General features: G+C 45.5%; 1 protein-coding gene across 1 annotated transcript in view; it reads right to left on the bottom strand.

Moving 5' to 3' along the window:
- Positions 1 to 1,318: 1,318 nt before the first annotated feature.
- LOC126535935 (glutamate receptor 3-like) overlaps positions 1,319 to 12,280 on the bottom strand; it is a 72,618-nt gene continuing 61,656 nt past the window's right edge. The window contains exon 16 of the mRNA XM_050182796.3: positions 1,319 to 7,133. Within this exon, the coding sequence (XP_050038753.1) occupies positions 6,939 to 7,133 (195 nt within the window). The 3' untranslated portion in view covers positions 1,319 to 6,938. The remainder of the gene's footprint in view (positions 7,134 to 12,280) is intronic.

A 12,280-nucleotide genomic window follows, 5' to 3' on the forward strand; every position in this document is an offset into this window, starting at 1 on the left:
AGTGGAGCAAAAAAGTTTGGAATAGCTTTACATTATAGCGTCCCTGTTCATGTTTGTCTGTGCGTGCGTGACACCATGCTTGATAATATAATTAGTAAGCGAATGTGTACTGCAATTTATACGGCTGATAAAACTACGATTCTTGCTTCGGGTAGTTGTCTAACACTTTGCTATATCGCTATCAATGTTACTGCCGCCCTATTCGTACAGCAATGAGCTCTTTCAACGGCTGAAGGGAAAGAAACAAATGTCGCAGTTCCGCCCGTAAGTCGAAGCATCGATTGTCATAGCAAATTATTAATCTGCTGTACGAAGTAAGGATAGTAGTTTTATCCACCATATGAACTTGTGAACATTCTCTTACTAACTGAATTAACAAGCATGGCGTCACGCGCTCGCAGGCAAACATGAACACAGCTCACTCGACGATCGCAGGCACTCGTTGTGAGAACGGTGGTGTGGGGAAGAGCGGTTGCAGTAGCGAGCGAATTGCTCTTCGTCGCGTACAGCGCTTCAACGCGAACTAAGCCGCGAGAACACAGCTCACACGAAGCTATCAGCCCTCGGCTGGACTAAACTCTGTACCCAAGGCAGATCGCTTTCAAAGTAGGATCCGAGGACCGCATGACACGAAGCTGCCACCAAAGTAACCCCCCCCCTCCCCCGCCCGCGCTTTTGTAGCTCTTCTCGCGTATTGCGAGATGGCTAGGTGGCCGTTCTTGTTTATCTTCCTCCGTGGCGCCCACCATCGCACCTGACTGATGGATGTCGGCAAGCCAACGCATGAGCATGACCGGTTGTACTGCTGGGCAACCTTCGATTTGAATTCGTGGGGAAAAAGAAAGTACACGCACGAGGATCTTTGGCATTGTTTCCAGTCTTCGCGGTTTATTTTAGTTTTTAGCACTGCGTCTTATCCTTTCGTCTGGCAATCTGCTCAAAGGGCTTCTTTCGCGATATCACTGTGTCACGATATTCTGCAATTCTGAACGCAGAGTATCTCCAGAAATGACAGTGCTTCGTTGCGCGCCTTGTGCATTTAAATTAGGTGTCCTTAAGCTAAGATGCAAGAACGCTGGGAAATATTTCAGAAAACGAAGACCATTCTGACAACCTAAGCTTAAAAATAAATTATGTTGTATACAATATTTCTCCGTCCACATACATAGCGTAACGGGCATAGCGAAAGTGTTTCTCGTGTGGCGCGCACGTTTGCTTTGCATCGCTTTCATGGATAACGAGAAAGAACAGGCACCTCTGCACCAAAATCTTTCTGCGGTTTTGTCTACCGAGACGAAAGAAAGATAATTCATCTGAGCCCATTTAGGACACTTTATTTTTGTAAAACCGATACCATTTATAAATTTACAGAGAGAAACATGAACATTTACAAAAGTCGTAGCCTCCCAGCATGGCAAACCCTCACGTACGCGATATACAGGTATACATCAGAATAGTAATACGCGGTATGCACGACTTGCATTCTAAGATATATGTGTATAAGTATGTATAATATGTATGTCTGTATGTAGAGAGAAAATCGACGCGGTTGTACACTGGGGAAAAAAAAGAAAACAAACAAAAACCAACAACACACACGTAACAAAATCTGTGGCCGCCGTAGAAGACGCTTCGTTAAGCTAATACGTTGGTCAGCACTGCAGAACGTGTACGAATACAGTGCCACGTCGACCGCATCCCCGGTGCCGAGGATGCAATGGCCCATATTTTCTTTGCTTTGGAGGCCAATTACAAGCGGTCACTGCCAACGATCTACGCCACGCATTTGAGCAGTCCGAACAGAACCACATCTGCGAAGTATAGGTAGATCTCGGGACGAAAATGCCAGAAGAGCATTTTGCTTGACATCAAGAGGACCTTTGTTGGTGGCAGCGTTACAGGGTACACTGTACAAACACACTTCACATCATGAATTGTTCTCCTATGTGATTTTCTAAATTGCGCCAGTGTTCAAATGAGACTGTCTAAACCGGTTGTCAGATCATTTCCTGATGGTACTTGCGAGTGGAAAGCGATGACGGGTGCGCGGAATCGACATTCCACTAGTCCAAGTACAAACGGTGATTTCTGCATGTTTATCACAATACTCTGCACATAGGTAGGTCATTGTTTTGCAAGTTGTGTACAACGAGACTTTTCCGAAAGATGCAAAAAAAAAGAAAAAAATAACACTGCTAGCTCTAATTCGATTCTGAAAACAGTTCGCCAGATTTTGAATTCTTAGAAAAAATGAGGTATACTAACGATGTTCAAGTACTTCAGAAACTTTAGATAAGGAGAAGAATTTTTAGCAAGCAAAAAATAGTACAACAGGGACTTTGCAATAAACGACGCCAGGGTATTGTCCACACAAATTTGATATTTTTGAAACTATTTACGGGTTTACGCAGAACTGAAATAAGTTTGCGATGGTACATAAGTTTTCTTGAGAACAATAATATTTCAGCCGAGCATGGCAAAAAAAAAAATATGAATAAGCTACGTGATTCTCTTCTATTCCTTGCTATTTTCGGTATACGATAAGCAGGATACCCAGAAGAAGCAGAGTATCAATTCGGCAAGAACGGGGAACACAAACAATGCACTCGAAATGGTCATAGTAATGTCAGTGCCGACTGAGGGTTTCTTTCGCCGCTACTTTTTTTTTTATCTACCCACATGCACACCATGATTACTTTGGAGCCACAAATGCAAAAAAGAAAAAAATACGAGACGTTGTAGCTATACAGAGAGCCAATCTTATGCTAACATTAGCATATATTGGACATTTTTGCGTTGTTGTTGGAGGAGTACAGATGCATGCTTTTCATGTGAAAGTACTAGAACCGCGGCCTCATATGCTTTTGGCATGTTCATATCTGCCTCTCTTAAATACAAAATATGAAACACAGACACATGTTGCTTTTAAAAAAATATCGAACACAAAGCATCGGGAGGATTGGCTGTTGGGCTAGATAATCTTGCATTCTTACTATGCTAGCTTGGCGCAGAGTGATAGACGGACACCAAAAAACGATGAAACTGACGAGGACGGGCGCTAGTATCAAGTGTCTATTCACAGGGCACCCATCGATATGCGTACTATTTGAGGCGCGTGTGGGCAGCGTCACATCGTCGTCTCACAGGGAGACGCGACATTAAAAGACAGCGAATTGAAGAAAATCGTACACGGAAGGGTGCAGGCTCATAAAAGCTTGGCTGGTTCAGATAGAGGCATTCTTTTTCATAAAAGAAATTTGTCTGTTTCATTGTTCTTTTTGTCCCTCCATTACTTTTCGCTAAGCTACCATGACTTGCTGAAAAGTCGCAGCGATTTGGCACGTGCAGTGAATAATCCCTAATGGACTTGTTTGACTCAAATTAGTTGTCTTATGCCAATGCGCAGCTTATGACGAAGCTCTAGGCCACATCAATGCTTTACAGAATTTCGGAAAGCGTTCACTCTTTGCGAAAAGGAAATTTCAGTAATTTTGTGTGCGGATATTGATTCGACAGGGTTGCTGACATTGCAGACGGTGCTTGCTTGCGACCCGGCGCAGGTGCCACCAATGCTCACAACTCATCGCAATGGCTTTCGGATATATACATGGCAGCGTGTGTGTCGTCGTTAACCAATATGGCAAGCAGCTCATGGCCACGTTGAAGCTATAACTAACGTGCAATTACCCGTTTCGCAATTAGTGTATACTCATGCCAATGTTCAGACGTGGATTGTCTTTTTGTGCGCTAGATGTCTGCCACAGCAAAAAAAAAGTAAAGAAAAGAAAGGGGGGCGGGGGTGAAAGAAAAAGAGCAAGGAAAGAAAGTCAAGGAGCCACTGCACCAGACACGAACAATTTTGGTCTCTGCGCGGGAGGGGGCCACGGGGTTCGTTACGTAGACTCGAAACGTTCACGCAGCACAATCGGGGCGCACAGCTTTTGACGTGCACGAATGATCAGCTGGCCTCCTAGGGTGCGCGGCGAGGATCACCGCGTTCTCTTTATATTGATGCACAGGTGGCACAATGACACATGATTCGCACTCACCCGCCAATGAAGATCTACCTCTAAGATGTGGTCGCGTATCACTGCACACTAACGCGCACCACGATGACCGCTGCACGAAAGGCAGCGCCTCCGTGCGACCGCTTGAGCAAACAGCACGTGACGAGGCAAGCGCTCGGAACACGGCAGTACAGCGGGTGCAACAGTTGAGCAGAGCGTGCTCATGGGCGCCGCCGCCGTAACGGGCAACGTGAACAACGCCACCGGTTACGAGCGTCACCAAACAGCCAATGGCTGCGACCCCTGCGGGCCTCGAAGAAGAAGACACTCCGTCGACAATCGGGGCGACAACCACGGAGCAAGCGAAGCGGTACCGGAAACTATGTGCCAGCGCGATTGGTGCGGATAGATGATGTCACAGGCAGGCAGAGTATGGGGAGCCAAATGGCGCCAGCTAAACACACACAGGCCGACGCTCGGAAGGCCCTTTGACAGCACCCCCGGAAAACGTACTACACGTTGTTCTCTCTGTGCACACAGCGCCTGCAACGGCGATGCCGAATTTATAGCGTTCTGGAGCCAGCGATAGACAGGGCTATGCCAGTTATCATCTACGGAAGCGACACACGCTGGTATACGCCGGCGTCACGTGACCATATAACAGGACGGCCGTAGGAGATTTCGTGGATGCACGTATCTAGAGGACGCCGGTAGCGGGTTTATTGTGACGTGTGTATGACGCGAACTACCTCCGCTGGCGCAGAAAAATGCCGTATAGTGGTGAAAAAAATTTCGCACACAAATCATCATCACCCAGTGTTCCAATAGGTTGAAGGGTGTGAGGTTCTTTTATACCGCGTGTCCCAGCTAACGTTAGGCAAGCTGCTCAGTGAAAACAAAGATTTAGAAAACACGTTGCAAGATGCAGTTATTAAACCTATGGTATTCAGTCATCAGAGGTCGAGCACCGTACGTCTTACGATCGCATCTTGCACCGTCTTTCTTTCTTTTTTAGTTGAACAGCTTGGCTAACGCTAGCTCGGACACCCTATATAGGTTCAGCCTGTGGGAAACACCGGAGTTGTCATCACTACTTTTTTTTTTTTGCGAGGTGAAAATGTATCACTGCCGTGAAGATTGCGTATGACTTAATCGGGTTTAGAGAACAGTCGTGTAAAAAGTAAACGGCCCGTTCTTTGTTTGCTGTGTTGCTGCTTGGTGCAGCTCTTTGATGAACTTGTAATTTTGTAGAAAAGTACTGTGGGTCCTACGCAAGATGTTTAAAAAAGATCGACAAAATTTGGCGATAGTGTGGGCACAGCCAGAAGCTATTGAGCAGTGTTCAAGGAAATAGAACTGAAGTCAACGTGCTTACTGCTGTTGTTCAGTCCTCTTTGGAAAGAACATCGGTCATGTTTTTGGGCCGTGACATTTATTCCGCACTTCCTTTCTACTAGCTTTTCTCTTGTTCATCTTGGCTTTAATTTCAACCTCAATAACAGGCGCTCTCAGCATAAAGATTTACGCCTGGCTACGCCCGTGTTGTTTATCTTTTCTTGCCGTGCCAAATAACGATATACAAAAGTGTGGTGCTTTAATTCTCCGCGCAAGCTTCTTTAATTTGCACACACCCTTGACGTTTGACTTCGAGAAGCCACCCGTTGATAGCTGAATGGCGTTCTTCAAGCTTCTGTGAATTCTTGGCTAAGACAAGCTTCATAACTTTAAGCAAGCATAGATTATCCTTGCGTTCGAAGCAAGGCGGCAGAAAACCGCACACACAAGAAAATGCATGGCGTCTTTCATGGTAGTCGGTGTTGTTGTCGCCACAGGTGGCTTCTTTTTCACTGTGAGGTTACAAGTACCATTTTAGCTAGCAACCCTAACTCCCTGAACGTGCGGACATAGTCTCCGGGAGCGGGTGCAAAAATTCGTGCTATGCCAAAAGACATATGTCTAATAGTGCGCTGAATGGTGCGTTCTTTGTACGTCGGGAAGGTAGTGCACTGCACGAATATACTGGGATATGGACACGTTTGGCTTGTAACCATCCTAAGAAGTGGCAGTGTGCGTTGCTCCAGAGCGGCGGCCGTCCCTGCTGCTGCCCCACAAATTCTTTCATTCAATAATGGCTGCTTGATACAACCGTTTTTCTCCTCTAGCATGTGGGTAAGAAGCGTCTCTCTACTGTTGCCTTTCTCGTTGCCTAAATCTGTACGCACCATGAGTCAGCAGTTCTGTGCTCTGCTCGATACACAGGCCTGTTAGACCCACGAATTTGCTCCTTAAATTCCACCAACATTCCATTTCTGTAGGTCCACTGCTGTTGCTTTGGGGAACACTGCAAGCATGAATACCGCAAGTTGTTGTGTTCCCGCGAATGCCTAATCTGGTGGGAGAAAACTCAATGTCATCGTGTCGTTGAGCCTAGAGCAAACGTTCTCAATTTCTCTTTCCTTTTTGTCTGATCCTTCACAACCAGTGCGCGCCTCAGGGCGAGGATCCTAATTCGTTCTGTTTTTGACTGCCGTAGCGTCACCCGACAGGGAGATAGCAGAACGACACCGAAAAAAAAAAAAACAGGACAATGTTTACAAAGTACGCCGTTACGGAACAAGCTGCAGTCAACCATAACCGAGGTGCAGCTGTCACTACATCTGTTCGGTGCATGTTTGACTGCATATGTTCCGTATCGCGTATGCTGCGTCAAAACAATGTTGCTCATTTAGGTCACAGCCACGGCTCTCACGGCCAGCCGGCTTAACCGCATCGGGACTGTTTCTTTTTTTCTTTTTTGTCGTGGCAGGAGCAGTTAAGTACTCCCATCCTTCTCCCTCGGTGACACACCGGCAGTGCTGGAAAGGCATCGCTCTCCGACTTGGTTGCGGGTCCCCACGAAAAGGCCTTTCGCAACGTTAAAATGGCGGATTCCTAGACTTCGGAGCTTTCGTACCCGCCACCCCCTTTGGGTGACTCGACGGGGCTGTGGTCGATGGACTTTATCTCCGGGTGGTTCTCCAGAGGGTTGACGGCTAGCGGAACGATGCGGTCAGCTGTCACGTCGCGCGTGATGTCGCGGCTGTCATCTGCCGAATCAGTCAGGTTCTCCACGTCGGCGATGGGAACCTGCAGGCGCGTTGGAAATGCATTACATCACAGTGGCCTGAGCGACGGTAGCAGCACTTTCGTGTGGGTGACTGCAATCGCTTATGTTAGGCACATATTTATTTCACAAGCCGAGAGAGAGAAAATGCCATACTGACCTTTAACGTCTTGTCTATAGTTTAGTACCTGTTTACTGAGGCAAACTACCTTGACATGACGTCGTACACGATTTCGATACGGGTGTACAAGCCACTAGCTTCATGAAATTACTGACGTGCAATCCTTTCTAGTGAATATAATAGTAAGTTGCTTTGTGTTTAGCGATGAGAAAGTATCCCATGATGCTGCAAAACTTGCAACACTGTTAAAAAAACGAAGCTGTTTGCTGTTGTTTCATATTTTTCAAGGCTAATGATCCAATTTTATAGCTAGCGTGTCAATATTTCTGCTGTCGGAATTGACTATCTCACTGAAGCCGAAGCCTCGCCACCGTTGTTGCCTGCATTTCGTCCTTTACATGAGCAGAAGCGCGGCTCCACAAGTATTTTAATTTTCCAAAAGGCTTCTAATAGTAACTATAAGTTTAGCATCGTACTTCCCATTTATTAGTGTGGGGAATTGAGGTAGGTATCCTACCTTTCCACAGCTGTTCTGATCATCATCATCATCATCATAATCATAATTGTCATCATCATCATCGTCAGCCTACTTTATGTCCGCTGCAGGACGAAGGCCTCTCCCTGCGATCTCCAGTTACCCCTGTCCTGCGCCAACCGATTCCAACTAGCGCCCGCGAATTTCCTAATTTCATCGCCCCACCAAGTCTTCTGCCGTCCTCGGCTGCGCTTCCCTTCTCTTTCTACCCATTCTGTAACCCTAATGGTCCAACGGTTATCTAACCTGCTCATTACATGACCTGCCCAGCTCCATTTTTTCTGTTAATGTCAATTACAATATTGGCTAACACCGTTTGCTCTCTGATCCAAACCGCTCTCTTTCTGTCTCTTAACGTTATGCCTAGCATTCTTAGTGCCATCGCCCTTTGCGCAGTCCTTAACTGCTTCTTAAGCTGCTTTATCAGTCTCCAAGTCTCTGCCCCATATGTCAGTACAGGTAAAATGCACCAATTGTACACCTTCCTTTTCAATGATTACGGTAATCTTCCAGTCAGGAGCTGACAATGTCTGCCGTATGCGATCCAACCCATTTTAATTCTTCTATGAATTTCCTTCTTATGATCAGGGTTCACTGTGATTAATTGACCTAGGTAAACGTACTCCTTCCCAAGCCAGAGGCTGACTGGCGATCCTGAACTCTTATTCCCTTGCCCGACTATTCGTCATTATCTATGTCCTTCAGCATGTTAATCTTCAACTACACTCTTACACTCTGTCTGTTAAAGTTCTCAATCATCTGTTGTAACTCGCCTGCAGTGTTGCTGAATAGAACAATGTCATCGGCAAACCGAAGGTTGCTGAGATACTCGCCGTCGATCTTTACTCCTAACTAAGCCTTCCCAGTTCAATAGCTAGAATACTTCTTCCAAGCACGCAGTGAATAGCATTGGAGAGATTGTGTCTCCTTGTCTGACCCTATTCTTTATAAGTATCTTCCTACTTTCCTTGTGTAGAATTAAGGTAACTGTGGAATCTCTGTAGATATTTTCCAAGATATTTAGGTAAGCGGTCTGTACTCCTTGAGTACGTAATGCCTCTGTGACTACTGGTACCTCTAATGAACCAAATGCCTTTTCGTAATCTATGAAAGCCATATAGAGAGGCTGATTGTACTTTGCGGATTTCTCGATTACCTGATTAATGACATGGATGTCATCCATTGTAGAGTATTTCTTCCTGAAGCCAGCCTGTTCCCTTGTTGGCTAAAGTTCAGTGTTGCCCTTATTCTATTGCAAATTATCTTGGTGAATATTTCATATAATACTGGGAGTAAGCCAATAGGCTTATAATTTTTCAATTCTTTAACGTCTCCCCTTTTCTGGATTAGTATAATGCTTGCATTCTTCCAGTTTTCTGGGACTCTTGCAGATGATAGACACTTCGTGTGTCGCCAGTTTTCCAAGAATTATGTGTCCTCCATCTTTGATTGAATTGACTGTTATTCCATCTTCTCCTGACGCTCTTCCTTGTTTCATGTCTGCAAGGTCCTTCTGACCTCATCGCTAGTTATAGGAGGAGTTTCTGTATCCTGTTCATTACTGCTTCGAATGAAGGTACCCTGACTCCTCTGAGTACTGTACAGATCAGTATAGATATATTCCGCTGCTTTTGCTATATTTTCGAGATTACTGATTATATTACCTTGCTTATCTTTCAGTGCATACATCTTGGTTTGTCCTATGCCAAGTTTCTTTCTCACTGATTTCAGTTTGCGTCCATTTTCTTACGGCTTCTTCAGTCTTTCTCTCGTTATAGTTTCAAATATCGCTTATTTTCGCCTTGTTGATCAGTTTCGACAATTCCGCCAATTCTATCTTATCTCTTGATTTGGACACTCTCATTTTTTTGTCGTTTCTTTATTAGGTCCTTTGTTACTTGGGAGAGCTTGCCTACTGTTTGCATTGGTGTCTTGCTTCCCACTTGAGTTGCTGCCTTTGAAGCCAGCCTAGTTACGGTTTCATTCATTAGCTCTATGTCATCATCATCTCTCTGTTCTAAGGCTGCATATTTGTTTGCAAGTACCAGCCTGAATTTGTCTGCTTTTACCCTTACTGCCTCTAGGTTGACCTGTTTCTTCTGATTAATTTTACTCTTTCTCTCTTCAAATTGAGGTGTATCCTAGCCCTCACTAACTTACGATCACTGCACTTTATCCTACCTATCACTTCTACATCATGCACTATGCTGGGATCGGCAGAAAGTATGAAATCAATTTCATTTCTTGTTTCAACATTAGGGCTTTTCCAGCTCCACTTTCTGTTGCTACGCTTCCTGAAAAAGGTGTCCGTTATTCGCAGCTTATTCCTTTGCGCGAATTCTACCAGCATCTCTCCCCTAGCGTTCCTAAAATCGACGCCGTAGTTTCCGATTGCTTGTTCACTAGCCTGCTCTTCCCCCACTTTTGCATTGAAGTCGCCCATTACTACAGTATATTGAGTTTGCACATTTCTCATCACTAATTCAACATCTTCATAAAACTGATCTACTTCGTCGTCATCGTGACTCGATGTTGGAGCGTGGGCTCGTACTACCTTTAATCTATACCTATTATTAAGTTTCATTACGACTACTGCTACCCTCTCATTAATGCTGCAGAATTCGTCAATGTTGCCCGCTATGTCCTTATGGATTAGGAATCCTAGCCCGTATTGCTTCTTATCTGGAAGACCTCTCTAGCAGAGGACATGGCCGTTAGTCAGTACTGTATAAGCCTCGCCAGTCCTTCTAATCTCACACAAGCCAATGAGATCCCAAACAATATCTGATAGTTCCTCAAAGAGTCCTGTTAAGCTAGCCTCACTCGACAGAGTTCGGGTGTTAAAGGTTGCCAGGGTGAGTTTCCATTGGCTGGTTATTGGCGTTCTTTAAAGGGCCCCTGAACCACCTCTGATATTTTTTTTAACATTTCAAGTAAACACGCGCATCAAGTTCAGAATTCCATCATTATCAGCGATGCCAAACGCGGCAGCGCTGCGCACCGCGAGCGGGCCAAAAAAAAAAAAAAGACAGGGAAAAAGAGGAGAAAAACACAAACAATGCTGTGCTCCTCTTTGGGCCTTTCCAGTATCCCCAGCGCTCGTCGTGACGTCACCAGGGTGCATCTGGTGATGAGACGCTATCGATTGGTTGAACAAGGACCTTTGACTTCCGGTTAGTCTACTAGCAGGTGTGCGCGCTCCCTGCTCTTCCTCGTCCTGTTCCTCGCTCGTGCGTGCTTGCGAAGCGGTAACTACGGCCCGCAACGGAAGCGCCAAATTGCTCACGTTCCACCACAGTCGTCGTCAGCGGTCTCATTATCTGCGCGCACCGAGTCCGACTGTGCTTTGTGATGGCTAGAAGGAATCCGTGTGCGGTGCTTGGTCGGAAGAGCGCCGACTGGAAAAACGACTCGACACCGGCTGCCTCACGACGCGACACGGGCCGGCACGGCAGCAACAGCCGGTAGCCGAGAAGCGCGGAGTCGCTGTAACTGGAAGTGGACAGTGTTCTGCATAGAGCTTCTAAATAAATACCCTAGAGGGAAATGTGGCGCTAGTCTCTACGGGCTTCTCCTGAGTGTTGCCTCAACCTACATGGGAATCTAATGAATACATTGTTGCGCCAAAAAAAGGAAAATAAAGACTTGGGAAGGAAGAGTACGAAACGACAGAATGAGCGCTGAACTTCAACTGATTTTATTCTTACAGCAGGGCAGGGAGAATGAACAAATACGCATGCGTACATCAGTGTTGCCTAGGGCGATTACAGTGAAGTTTTCAACATTTGCAACTCATTTTCAAACAGAAAAACAGTCGTGTCACTAATACAACTAGTGCCTCTTACTTTTATGTGATATGCCTCCAAAAGTTCTCTTGCTAACGTATCACCACTCCTGCCAAGTATCTTTATCTCATGCAGTAGTGGCTGGCATGTTCCTTCCTCGCCCAGCAACAAGTTCTACTCTACATGGGAATGATGGGAAGTACAGGCTTCGGATTGACTTCGATCTTTAGACTAGCGATGTTTGCTTGCGGCGCGGTAAACGAAGCTATACTCTACTATTATCGCGGAAAATCTCATTTTATTTCTGCAGTGTCTTATATAATGCACAGCACATTACATAAGCTTTAAATTGTATAACTTTGAGATTGAAGCACGGTTTACTATTCACACCAGGACTCACCAGGGTATGCATTCTTGTGCAATTGTGTTCCCGATTTGACGCCAGAGAATAATTATTTGTTTCTTTTTACAATAGCAATAACAACCGTGCATATATGGTCAGTCAAGTACTTTTAAGCACATCTGCTGCACTACTAGCAGGGATGCTTGAGGCCTCCTACGAGTATGCTTCATTGCATTTTATGTGGACGTACCGCTTCCGAAGCGTTACGGCGTGGCTTTGTACTTACCCATTTTGCGACACTAGACTACAGCCAGGAAGCAGCAACCTTTCCTACCACGTTTGTGTTCTCAAAGTCCTAAAACACGCATTTTAATGAGTACATAAAG

Source organism: Dermacentor andersoni, chromosome 4 (assembly GCF_023375885.2).
Source record: "Dermacentor andersoni chromosome 4, qqDerAnde1_hic_scaffold, whole genome shotgun sequence".
Taxonomy (NCBI): domain Eukaryota; kingdom Metazoa; phylum Arthropoda; class Arachnida; order Ixodida; family Ixodidae; genus Dermacentor; species Dermacentor andersoni.